The following is a 13,739-nucleotide window of genomic DNA, read 5'->3' as shown; positions in this document are numbered from 1 at the left end:
GAAGAAGAAGAAGAAGAAGAAGAAGAAGAAGAAGAAGAAGAAGAAGAAGAAGATAGAAAGATTTTAGTGGAGAGAGGTAGGGATGAAAGAGGTAATGGGAGATGCCCCAAAACTCAGTATATAAATGTATGAAATTGTCAAAGAACAACAAAACTAAAATAATTCTTTAAATACGATCGTCTTGGGGATCACTATACAAGAAACATCTAGTTCCAGCAATCTTGGCCCTTAGTATATATCCCACAATAACTGAAAACAGATACATAAACAAAAACCTATACGTAAGTGGTTATAGCAGCATTACTATTGGTATCCACATGTGGATGAGGACACACTCTGGAATAATTATTTGACCACAGAAGTATATTGGCATGCTACAGTGTGTGTGGAGCTCAAATATATGTTGGTAAGATAAGTCAGGTTCAAAAGCCCTCTCATATGATTCTAATTTTATGAAATGTACGTAGCAGGCAGGTCCCCGGGGACAAAGCAGATTAGTGACTGCAGAGGCAAGGAGACAAGGAAGTAAGCAGCGGTGGTTGACGGACGGGTGGGGAGCCTTCCTCTGAGGTGCCGAGAATATTTCATAATTAGACCACAGTGAGAGTTGTACAGTCTTCAAACTGCAGCTTGAGATGGTAAAAATGGTCAGTTTTGTTACATGCCTCTCACATGTATGTGCATGCACACGGACAATGCATCTGCTATTCTGACTAGGGTTAAATAAGAGAGCACATGAAAGTGCTTATGGGTAAAAAGGGGGGAAACACAGCAGAATACAAGGTTGGGTAAATACAGGGTGATTACAACTACACTGGAAGATGCTTCTCTGAAGAGAAAATGATCCTAAGTGGGAAGAAATGAGGCTGCGGATGTCTTTGCGTGACAGAATTTTGCTTGATTAGTTTTCATTTTAGTGCTCCGTATTTTCCAAAATGTCTGCACTAACTGTGGGACACTTTTGTGATGGAAAACAAGGGGTCCAGGCCTCTTCTTCCCCATCTTCACTTCCCGGGTTTCCACAGTACCACACTCCTGCTTTTAAGTCTACTTCTCTTTGGCTGAAGCAGGGAGTGCATCCTCCCATTTCAACTTCTCTCCAAAGCTAGTGTCTGTGTGCTATGCTCTTACCTTCTTTGTGGTTTTTCAGCCTTGGTCTTCAAGCCCTGTTTACATACTTTAGTTTCTTCTTGGCTGCACATACAGGCCAGCAAGAAGTTGATTTCACTAGTCCTTGGCTCCTGAGTAACTCAAAGGCACAAGACCTTCCTAGGGGTATAAAGGTTCTCACTGGAGGGGGCTGCTCAGCATCTGAAAGGTCTCTGAAGCACTCCTATGTTTCCTTCTCATGAAGAACTTTTTTTTATTAGATATTTTCTTTATTTACATGTCATATGATTTCTCCTTTCCCAGTTTCCCCTCCAACAAACAAACAAACAAACAAACAAGAACAAACCCCTGTTGCCTCCCCCCTCCCCATGCTTGCCACCCCACCCTCTTCCACTTATTGGCCCTGACATTCCCCTACACTGGGGTACAGAACCTTTACAGGGTCAAGGGCCTCTCCTCCCATTGATGATCAACTTTGCAATCCTCTACTATACACATGCTGCCAGAACAGTCAGTCCCACCATGTGTACTCCTTGGTTGGTGGTTGAGTCTCTGGGAGCTCTGAGGGTGCTAGTTAGTTCATATTGTTGTTCGTCCTAAGGGGCTGCAAACCCTTCAGCTCCTTGGGTCCTTTCTCTAGCTCCTTCAATGGGGACCCTGTACTCAGTTCAATGGATGGCTGTGAGCCTCTATATCTATATTAGTCAGGTACTGTCAGAGCCTCTCAGGAGATAGCTATATTTAGGCTGGCTTGTTCTTTTTTCAGTCTCTGCTCCATAGTTAACCTCTGCAACTCCTTCCGTGGATATTTTGTTCCCCCTTTTAAGAAGGAATGAAATGTCCACATTTTGGACTTCCTTCTTTTTGAGTTTCTTGTGGTTTGTGGGTTTTGCTTCCTGTATTCCGAACTTCTGGGCTAAAAACCACTTATCAGAGAGTGCATACCATGTGTGTTATGAAGAACTTTCTTAATGTCAGAGTTTCATAGCCCAGTGGTTCTTCACCTTCCCAATGCTGTGACCCTTTAGAACAGTTCCTGATGCTGTAGTGATCCCCCACCATAAAATTATTTTTGTTATCACTTCATAATTGTAATTTTGCTACAGTTATGAATCATAATATAGTTATCTGTGCTTTCTGACAGTCTTAGGTGGCCCCTATCAAAGAGGCATTCAAATGCCACTCAAGGGGTCTCAGTCCACAGGTTGAGAACCTCTATCAAAGCACTTCTATCCATGGTCACCTAGTATGTGTTAGTTCTTTCCCAACCAGCACAGCATGAGTATGCTGGAACCATATCAGATCTACTAAGTATCAATGAATATCTTTCTTATAGCCTATTTGAGACTCTTTCCCAAATTCTCAATCAATACCAGCTAATTAGCTTAGGGGTAGGCAGTGAGTTCACTTCTCTACTAATTCCAACATGCCACCACCTCCACATGCCAGGCTTCTAAGAATGGTTTTCAAGCAATGAGAGCCTATTTACAGCAGTTAAGGTAGTGAGAGGGATGGAACTCCTTCCCAACTGTACTTGGCATCTGTTAAGTAGAGACTAAGAGCTGAACTCAGAACTCAGAAGAGGAAATGGAGGGCAAAGTAGGCAATGGCCCCTTGGAGCCATCCTGGCTGAGTATGCAGGTGGGAAGATTTTGACAGTGTTTTGTGGAGCAGGAGAGTTTGTGGAAAGGAGAATAAGGTGGCCAGGGACAAGAACAGTTAGGTCAGGGGCTCTAGCTGGGGCTGGGGAGATGAGGCAGTCAGTAAAGTACCCAGTAAAGTATGTGCTGCGCAAGACCAATGACTTGAGTTCAGATCCCCAGGATCCATGTAAAAGGCTAAGCAACATAGCATTTGCCTGTAACTCCAGTACCAGTAACGTGTTGTGGGAATGTGGTGGGAACAATGGTAGCAGGAGTATTCCTGAAGCTCATTACATTCTCCAGTCAGCCTGATCAAATGGATGAACTTCAGGTTTAGTAAGAGATCTTGTCTGAATGTAGAAAGCAAAAGAGGGAAAACCTTCTATATTGGCCCTTGGCTGACATGTGCACCAGTGTGTGTACACATACTATCTAGGTATACAACGCCCCCTCCCACCACACACACAGATAGGACATGGGCAATGCCAATGACAGGACTGGGAACAGCCCATCTGTGTCAGCACAGAAGCCCAGGGAGTGTGGAGATGCTAGGATCGGAATACAGAGGGTAGGAAGGCTTCTGGAAGGGACTTCCGTGCCAAAGAAACCCTCAGACCTACTCATGAAAACATTTCTCGGCTCAGATCCTTCTGACTGATTTATGTGGGGGGAAAATGATTGCTCTGAAAAATGTTAAGGGTTCAAACTCAGAATAGTCCCTAATGGGTGTTGACAACTGGCACCAAGTGTGAGAGCTCAGTCAACCTGCTGAAGGTCCTCCATCCAACAGACAAGTGGCAAGCCCTTCCTAGTTCTCTTTTGAGCAATTTGCCCACTGGGCTCTTCTCCCCTTTCAGTAGTGTTATTATGCAGGCAGGAGGTACGTGGTGACCTGGAAGAGCAGGAAATTGGCCTACTCCAGGCCATGTGCTGCTCGGCTGATGCCCGAGATGCCATCCCTAAAGAATATTAAATCATGCCACCTAACAGTCGGGACACTGTTTTCTCATCTGTGAAATAAGTATGTTACGAATGTCTGACTCCTGTTTCCCACACTGCAAGGCAGTGGTTTAGGAGGAGTGTCAGGCAACACCAGTGTATATCATTGACAATGTGCTCTGTAGTGAGCCAGAAGAACGGGTGAGCTTCTCCTAGAGGACAAAGAAATGAGGGAAAGAAAAAAACTGTGCTTTGCTTTGTCAAGTGGTGGCTGAGGCACTGAGAAAGCAGCACACAGATTCTCAGAGGTAATTCAAGGGTAAGCAGGAAGGGGCTTCCAGTCCATCACCTGGCCTCCTAGCTTGGCCCACGGGTGATGTATTGTATGTATGTGGTAGGAGTAATGGATGAGACAGACTCCTTCCATGGGTGGAAAGGAAGACAGAGGCCCCAGGAACTGGCTCTTTCTGCTGCCTTCTCCCTACAGTCAGCATATGGTGGGGGATACCCTACCTAGAACTTAGATAGATACAGTTCTGGGTAATTTTCTCTTGCCCAGGACACTGAATGCTACCTGCTACCTGTAGACAGCTTTGTTTTCACGCTTGCTGCTGTGAGCAACAGTGTGATTAAAACAAACAGCTCAGGCATTGCTTCGCCACTGACTACATGCAGTGTGATCTTGTTCAGAACACTTTATTTAGTCCTTCATCTACAAAGTGAGGATAACACTGTGTTACAGGCTTGGAGGCCCTGAATGAAGTAGGAGGTAGGAACCCCGGCTCTGTTCCTTGGCTTGACTCACCTCTTTGACCCTGTGTAAGAGGGGCTGCAGCCAATCTCTGTTCACCTCACAGTGGCTGTCCAGGAAGGTCAGAGTGGTGCCTTGGGCAATGTCAGCACCCCGCATCCGGGACCGGACCAGACCTGTATAGTGAATGAATGCCCAGGTGGGTGCCACTGTTGCTCCAGTGACCAGCAAGAACACATAAGAGTCACTCAGTACTTCTTTGAGCTCCCAGACACATGACACCCACCACACTCCACTCTCCACTCCTGCCAGCTCTGCCCCATGGCTCAGCCTACCTTGACGCTCACTGTTGCGCAAGCACTTCACCTTGGGCAGTTTGATGAGTTGCTTGCAGTCCTCAGCTGTAAAGACAAAGACCATGCTTAGTGAGCACTTGGGATGTGACCGTGTATGAGCAAATAAGAAGGATCAGGAAGGTAGACCTACTTGTTCTCCCCACCCTGACTGCAGAGCCGGGTCCTTAGTTCAAGGTTTCTCAGTCATGGAAGGGGTTGACAATCACTGAGTAAAGCAACCTCAACTGGGCCCATTTGGAACAGGTCAGCACACAGCTGGACCTACATGCTTTCATGAAAATGGTCCAGATGTGGATCCTTGGTCTGGTCATCCCAGGGCTATCTCTGTTGCTACACACCACTGAGTTATTAATTCAGAGTCTCTTCACCACAGTAAGCCTAGTTTTAAATGCCTGGAAGCCATCAGTGGAAGAAAATAACTTTGGACTTTGCTTTTAGAACATGGGGGCCCTCTTCATAAAGAGATCAGCCAACAGAGTTTTCCAACACAACAAAGCTGATAATGGGTGGGTGGTCTCCAGCCTGAACAAGAAAGAGCCCCAAGGTCTTTTGAGGAAGGGTCCCACTTCCTTTAGAAATGGCTGACTGAATAGAACTACAAACAGGACATTGGCGGTAGAGGTGGGAGTTGGTACCACTGATACTTGAATTCTGATATTTCTAAAATCACTGTGACTTTCAGACTTACACACATGTCTAGGGGCTCCAGCATGTTTTACATGGGAAACTGGATGAAGGAGAAAAACCGGGTGGGCCCTGGGTTCTTTTATGAGATAACTAAGGAGATGTGACTCAGAAACTGATGATAACTAGAGGGTGGAGTGGCCCAAAGACTCACACTGTCATAGGTGTGTGTTAGGATGTCCCATGGGGTTCTCAGTGTCAAGGTCCCCCAGAGACAGGAACATGGCAGCCTCAGTTCAGATGAGCACATTAATGCAGCATCAAAATCAGGAGTCTGAAGGGCTTTGGGTTCTAATGATGGTCCTTTGAATTTGTCATATTTCTTCCTCTGTCCAGGAATGTATGTTAGAAGCTAATGACACAGATACCATATGCACTCATCCATACATGGACACTCACTCCCCAATCATCCCAAGCAGGAATCTAACAAATTTAGGTAATTAGGTCCTCAAAAACTTACAGCAGAGAGCACCAAATATTTTCTCAAATATAAAGTGGCTCACTTTTTGAAGCTTAGTCATAGACACACAGTCTTCCAGGTCTGCTACCCATGTTGGCTTCCCTCCACTCATATGAAGTGGCCAGGACCAGGTATTTCTGACTCCATTGTCAATAATCAATAGTACTTACGGTCATTGCTGAAGTCATCCACTAATATGATTTCCTGGATCAGATGCATAGGGGTGCGGTTTAACACACTGTGGGAAGGAGAGAAATTATGATGTCTACTAGTTGCAAAATGCATGTACCAACTCCGTTTTTAAATATCATCACATAGGAGGAATGAAAATGTAGGGGCACCAGAAGATGCCCAGTCATCCTGCTCCTCCTCGTCTGGGGCACTGAGGATATCATTCTGCCTTCTTCAGCAGAGTAAATGCTATGCCAACCAGTGACCCACTCAGACAGAAACCTGGGTGGTACCAAGGACAGCCCTCCCTCTCCCCAAACGCCAGTCTAATACTTCTATTTGGATGTTACACTTAAACCACTATCACCTTGTCTATGTCGGTTCTGGTCCATCCTCTTTTTATGGGTGAGTAGACAAGGCCTTACTACACAGCCCAGACTGGCTTTAAGCATTTGATCCTCCCAAGTACATGATTATAGGCACATCTCACTACCCTTTACTTCAGTTTGCCTACTTTTATTTGGTTTATCACTGCAGCCTCTACCTGCCCCAGCTCTTCTCAGTCCCGGGCAGTTTTGCTGGTGGCCTTCAAGTGACCTTTAAAACACATACATCCAATAATGTGGATTTCCACATGGCCACAAATAAATAGATGGAATCCCATTGTGCCTCCCCACAACCTACACTGCGAACCCTCAGCATGATCCACACCATACCCTCGTATCCCTGAGCTGACCTATGCCGACTGCAGCTATTCATGACCAGTGCTATACCACCTGAATTTCTTCTGCTTATTCACTATTGAGAGCCTCTTCTTCAAGGCCTTGAAATGGCCCTAAACTGCCCACAAGGGCCAGTTCAAATGTCGTTTCCTCTCTAACAGCTTTCCAATCTACTTAGGGAGAATTAATCGTTTCCTCCCCTGGGATTCTTTCACAGTTTTCTAGCTGAAGCTTCTCTGACACTGGCAGGTGGTTTTACACCTTCCCAAGCAGGCTCCTGTCCCTGTAACCCTGGTGTCAAGACAGAAGCCCTGGTGAGAGAGGATAACACTCTAAAGAGAGGCCCTTGCCTCTCCCTCCAGCTATCAGACCATCACTGAATTAGTGTTTAACAGACACAGAGATTCCAAGCTTCAAGCTCACCTCCAAATTAAGAATACAAATGGCTTCTGCCCTGTATCTATTAAATGATTGGAACTAGGGACAAAACTCTGTCAGGACAGAACAAGTGTACAGCCTCACATACACCAGTCCATAAAAATCCCTGAGATTTCTTTTCTCTCTCAGATATTGGGGATCTTTGTGTGTGTGTACATGTTTGTGTGCATGTGTATGTGTGTGTGTGTGCACTCACGTATGTGTTTGCATGCATATGAAAGTGGAGGTCAGAGTTCAGTGTTGGGTGTTGTGGTGGTTTGAATGGATAGCCCTGATAGGTTCATAGGAAGTGGGACTTTAGGAGGTGTGGCCTTGCTGGAGGAAGTGTGTCACCGGAGGTGTGCTTTGAGGTTTCAAATGCTCAAGCCAGGTCGAATGTTACTCTCTGTTCCTTCTGCCTGCCGATGCAGATGCAGAACTCTCAGCTACCTTTGCGGCACCATGCCTGCCTTTGCACTGCCATACATTTTGCCCTGAAGACAATGGACTCTAACCTCTCAACTATAAGGCAGCCCCAATGAAATGTCCTTCTTTATAAGAGTTGCCATGGTCATGGTGTGTCTCCACAGTAACAGAAACCCTAAGAAAGATAATCTTCTTGAATTATTCTCACCTTATTCTTGACAAGATCTCTCACTAGACGTGGAGTTCAGCAGTTTGCCTTGACGATTGACCAGCCCGCCCCTGGGGTCCTCTACTCTTCACTCCAACACTGACGTTATGGAAGTACATACAGCCGTCCCTCGCTTTTTTTAATGGGTGCTAGAGATCTGAACTGAGGACTTTATGCTAATGTAGCAAGCACTTTCCCAACTGAGTTATTTCCCCAGCCCTCAGGGGAATGTTCCCCTGAGGGGGATATTATAGTCTCCTGAGGGGAATAATACAAAACTATTATTTAATATTTCCCTCACAAATGTTAAAACAGATTTAGTTTCCTCTCTGCTAAGTTGAGAATGTTTTGTTAATTCTAAATCTGCATTTTCTTTACTTATAATAAGAATGGCAAAATAATTTCCTACAGAAAAGTTGTTTTCACCTTCCCTGTTCATTGTATTAGAAACAAAGTTCCAACAATTGCTAGCCATTTAGCAGTGTTTCTTTAAATAACACTTTTTACCTATTCTTTGAGAATAAAGAAAACATGTATACACCCCTGTTCTCCCCTTCTGACTCCCTCTGGCCTCTTCAAATGTCCTCCTCCAAACTCCATGTCCTCCCCCTTTGTTCTTTATTTATAGTCATTCACTGAGCCCATTTAGTGATGCTCATATTCACATAGGTGTAACACCATCATCACCAAGGTTGAATAAACTACCAGCGGCCACACCTCTCTCAACAGCTATCAACTTGCCAACAGCACTTAAGCTAAGAGTGGGGCCTTGGGAGTCCTTCCCAGACCATGCTTGAGCTTTGACTGGCTTGGTCTTCTTGTGCAGGTGGCAGGTGACCACAGCCTTATGAGCTCACAAATGCAATGTCCTTGTCATGTCCAGCATTTCTCAACATTCTTCCCCATCTTCTGACTCTTATGCTCTTTCCCTCCCTCCTCCTGCAATGATGCGATCCCTGAGCCTTGGGTGAGGGGCTTGACACAGACTCTGCACTAAGGCTTAAGTGCTCAAGACACTTAGTCTCCTCCTTTTGACTGGCCGCGCATCTCTGTATCTGTGACTACCTCTTGACAAAAGCAGCTCCTTTGACCAAGGCTGAGACCAGCACAGAGCCTGGGTCAGTTCGGGACCCCACCCTGGGCTCACTGTTGTGGGGCTCTCCCCACTACAGAATATTTAAGACAGAATGCCTACCCCATTTTTCTTGCGCAAGACCTGACTTCAAAACTATCTCTGTTAATAGAGAACCTGTCACAGTGAAGGTAACTTGGGAACGGAGTCCCTTTGCCTCAGAACAGGACTGGTTAACCTACCTCAACGCTAACTTTACAATCTATCATAGCCTTTGTCTCTTGGGCTTCTATAAGTTACCAGATGACCACAGGCATGGTAATGAGGGAACTACACTTCTCCTCACACCTTCACTGATTTGATTATTTGATTTCTGTTTCTTTTTTTCTTTTTTCTTTTTTTTTTTTGGTTTTCTGAGACAGGGTTTCTCTGTGTAGCCCTGGCTGTCTTGAAACTCACTCTGTAGACCAGGCTGTGATTTCTGTTTCTTTCTTTCTTTCTTTTTTTTTTTTTTTTAAGATTTATTTATTTATTATATGTAAGTACACTGTAGCTGTCTTCAGAGTGATTTCTGTTTCTTAATTTCTTTTGGAATACAGGGTAAGTATGGGGGTGGGTTTATGAACCAGAGAGCCTAGTAACACCCCTGGAGATGGTAACATTCCATCCTTGATTCTTGTTTCTATAAATTAGAAGGATCTCTATTGCATACCTCCTGTGTGCTGGACACTGAGTACTGAATGAAGAGCACCAGGGAAGTCAGTTCCACCCCCAGAAGCATGTCCTTCAGTATTATTTATCCACAAAGCTGTTATGCTTGGGGCGAGGGACTTTGCTGCTATTCTGCATAGTAGTTGATCTATAGAATGGGAATAATTTACAGTGGAAGATTCTTCAAAAGGACCATGGAGATAATTAATGGAGAAAACCTATATGAATGCATTTATCGTAACATTTTGCACTAAGTGGTAATAGATAGTAGCCATTCTTCCTATGCTGTGTATTGTTAATGATTTGCTCTTTGAACTGACCTCCCAGGCTAGAGATGACATTCTCAAGGGGCACAGGCTTGGTTTCAGTATTAACTGTGGGTCTCAGAACTCTTATGATCATCTCCAAATGTCATGGTTCAAAAATATTTCTACTTCACAACAGTCATCACAATACACCCAGAGTCCAGTGTATAGCAGAAGCACGGTAAGGGTGGGGGTTTTTATGAGCAGCTTTCCTCTCAGATGTGCCTGAGCCCTGTTTCCAGTGCACCCCCCTTTCTAGACAGGGTGCAGACTCTATGAGAAAGGAACTTTGCCTGGAGCTACCTTTATTTATGAAGCCTCAATTCTCACCATGGCAACTAGTGTAAGGTGGAGAGAGGAACCCCAGCAGTTGTTGTTGTCTGTGGGGAGGTACAGGACAGGGTAAGGAAGGAGGCTGCTGCCTCTACCGTACAGTGGTGGGAAGAGACTGCTCACTGCGATTGTCCCAAAGAAAACACAGCAAACCCAACCACCAGCTCTCTAATCAGGGCAGGAGGGGAGAGGGAGGCAGACAGAGGGAAAAAAACCTGCTTGAAGAATAACCTCTAATGAGGTTTGATTACACTGGAGCTTCTACATTCGATTCCCCCAAATCCCCGCCGGCTCTTTGAAATTCAAGAGTTCTCTTCTGTGAACATCAAAGGGTAAATCGTGTGTAGCTCTGAGCAGGTTGAACTGAGAGATGATTAGGGAATGAAAAATGTCCAGGGTTTAAAACAGAGGGGGAAAAAAATAAAACAGAAAGGGAAAGAAACCGTCAGCAATAAGTGCTAATTAGACCATTTCCTGCTAACACCTGGCTTGCTTGTGCCTCTGTCTTTAGAGCAATTGAAGTGATGACCGGGTCTCCCTAACAGTGCCTCTAGGCTGGGAGGGCCTGAGAACAGCGTGCACTCCCGGGTACCGAGGTGGCTGGAAAAGGAGAAGTTCAGCCCGGGGGGCCTTGGTCCTCCACAGGGCCCCTCCTTTCAGCACCCCTCCCCACACACATATCAGTTCCTGCCATCTAAACCTTGGCTGTTGTGATCTCCTGCCCTAAGTCCTCCTCACAGCTTCTTCAGTGCAGGCTTCTCACTTGCTGCCCCTCAGCAGAGTAAGTCCTTCTGTTTCCCTGGGGCCCAGCTGGATAGAGGGTTTTTCTTGCTTCATTTTGGATCTTTCTCCTTCATGCAGTTACAATAAATAGAATCTATGACTTTCCCAGCTCCCCTGGATTCTATGATCTAATTATGGGGTCCGAGTGGGGCCCTAAGATAATGTCAGGGTAGTTTGGGGAATTCCAAGTAAGTAAGCCCTACAACCTGCTTTGCTGTGTAGTCCTGAATGGGTCGGCTCCCTGCCTCTGTTCCTTCTGTAATTACCTTTCTCTTGTAAAAGCAGGTGATATTAATACTTGACCTACTTCACAGGCTTTTGTGCATCCGAAACACGAGGAAATCTATTTGAAATTGCAATGTGAACTCCACAGTGTTATATGCAGACAGGTTTTATCAAACGCTCCATAGCTACCAGATGAAAGAAGACCTGGGACCTGCTGACCGTGTAGTTGTTCCGTAGTGAGACAGACTTGTGTCTAAGTATATGTGTGGGTGGGCAGCCTCTACTTGTCTGCAGGAGGGCTCCAGTCAGTAGAGCTAAGTCTTCAAGCGCGCTACTATTTTCTCGACTTTGTGAGCATCGCTTAGCACCATGCCCAGCGCATGGCAGTTGTTCTTGCAATGTGGGCACTGATGATGATTATTGAAGCTACTAACATCAACAGACATGATGCACAGCTGAGATTCTCAAAGGCTGAGCCCCGAGCCAGCAGCATTGCCACAGTCTGGGACTTGTCAGAAATGCAAATTCCCAGGCCATTTTCCAGACTCACTGAGTCAGAATCTCTGAGGCTGGAGCCCAGAGAAGCATGTTCTAGCAAGCCCTCCAAGAGAACCTGGCATCTTCTTACACTGAAGTGCCACCACATCAGAACATGGTTGTCTATCGGGACTGGAGGCTCATAATCACATGGAAAGCTCCCCTGTGCCAGCAATAGATCCCAGTCTTTTGCTTACTATAGTTGTTATTTGGCAGAATAGAAAACAGAGGCAGAGAGGTTCAGCCCAGGGTCACACAGCTGTTAAAATCAGAGCTAGACAAATATGGCCCCAAAGACCTTCACCTGGAAAAGTGCCCTGCTAGGTCTACGATATTACCAGTGAGGGAGAAGGGTTGGGATATAAAGTCATGGACCATGCATGTTCCTTAATCCTATAGGAGGTGAAGGGTTTACAGTTTCTCCAAGAAGTATAGGACAGACAGCATAATCTCACACACAGATCTTTATCTCTTGTACCACTGGCCATGGTGAGTTCCTCAGGGCTTTCTTTCTATCCCCTTGAGAAATTCCCCAATTCATTGAGGTTGCGATTCTCACCATCTGTCCCATGACACCCCCACCAGGCCTGAGCCTTGTGCCTTCACAGCCCTCAGCTAGGAAGCAAGAGCACTCTTGAGATACAGATAGAGTCCTCATAGAAACCACCCTTTCCTGTCCCCTCTGGATGCCTACACTGATTTGTAAACAAGTAAGGCACTTTGCTATCTATAGTGACACTCTGGTGACACTGATAATGACCTGGACCATGTGTGTGTGTGTGTGTGTGTGTGTGTGTGTGTGTGTGTAAAGGACTGTTGTCTTGTTGGGAAATCACATGTGAAGTAAAGGCCCTGTGAGAGGAATACAGAAGCTAGGACATGATCGATGGCTGGAGGAAACAGCCAGCCATCATGTACCAAAGACATGTGGGATGCAGGTGAAGCTGCTCTTTCTTATACATGGGTGGATCCTTTCCTACAAGGGATTCCTTGGTCCTACACAGTAGGCATTCAACATTTAGTGATCTGTGGACATAAGATGTACTATGGCCCCTTGGAGTAAGCCTGAATTCCCCACTGCCATAGCACATAGATGTGGAAGAATGGAGACAGTGTAGCTTGTCTATTGGAGATGAAGAAGGGAAGGTTTGCTGTGCTTCATACTCTCTCTGGTCGTCTGTGTATGAGATGACCTTCCCACATGATGCCCAGTAAACTATATGTCTCTGGGACATGAAATGTCATAGTTAGGGTTTCTATTACTGTCGTGACCAGAAGCAACTTGGGAAGGGAAAGCTTTACTACATCTTGTAACTCTCAGGCTACATTCCCTCACTGAGAGGGAGTCAGGGTAGGCACCTAAAGTCAGGAGCAGATGCAGAGGCCATGGAAGAGTACTGCTTACTGCCTTGCTTCTCATGAATTTCTCAGCCTGCTTTCTTAGAGCACCCAGGACCACCTACTCAGTAGTTGCATTGCCCACATTGAGCTAGGCCTTCCCATATCAATCATTAATAATAATTTTTAAAAAAATGTCCCAACAGGCAATCTGATAGAGGCGATTTCTCAGTTGAAGTTTCTCTTCCCAAATGACTCTAGCCTGTGTCAAGTTGACAGAAACAAATAAACAGGAAGCTTCTATGCTTACTTTATTGAGGAGGCTAGGTTCTATGAACATCTAAAGCTCTGTCTGTGCATCTAAAGCTCCAACATCACACCAGTGATGCTAAATCATTCTGTGTGTCTTGTACTCCTGGTTCAGGCAGCTGAGAGGACTCAACATCAGGGCATGGGCCAGAATTTTAGAGCTATGCTACGTGACCTTGATGTTGGACTTCCAAGTCTCAGATTTTCTCTCTTGTTGACCTACTTACTACCCCACCTGA

The 13,739-nt window shown here is 45.5% G+C and overlaps 1 protein-coding gene across 3 annotated transcripts in view; it reads right to left on the bottom strand.

Annotated features, from left to right (window-relative positions):
• Galnt14 (polypeptide N-acetylgalactosaminyltransferase 14) overlaps positions 1 to 13,739 on the bottom strand; it is a 222,558-nt gene that overhangs the window by 39,975 nt on the left and 168,844 nt on the right. For all 3 annotated transcript variants that reach the window (XM_031355843.1, XM_031355840.1, XM_031355842.1), the window contains exons 4-6: positions 6,114 to 6,181; positions 4,779 to 4,844; positions 4,498 to 4,619 (exon numbers count right to left, since the gene is read on the bottom strand). In XM_031355843.1, coding sequence (XP_031211703.1) covers positions 4,498 to 4,619; positions 4,779 to 4,844; positions 6,114 to 6,181 — 256 coding nt within the window. The remainder of the gene's footprint in view (positions 1 to 4,497; positions 4,620 to 4,778; positions 4,845 to 6,113; positions 6,182 to 13,739) is intronic.

This window comes from Mastomys coucha, unplaced genomic scaffold (genome assembly GCF_008632895.1).
Source record: "Mastomys coucha isolate ucsf_1 unplaced genomic scaffold, UCSF_Mcou_1 pScaffold6, whole genome shotgun sequence".
Taxonomy (NCBI): Eukaryota; Metazoa; Chordata; class Mammalia; order Rodentia; family Muridae; genus Mastomys; species Mastomys coucha.
The sequence above is the reverse complement of the archived record's forward strand: the minus strand, read 5'-3'. Positions and strand labels throughout refer to the sequence as shown.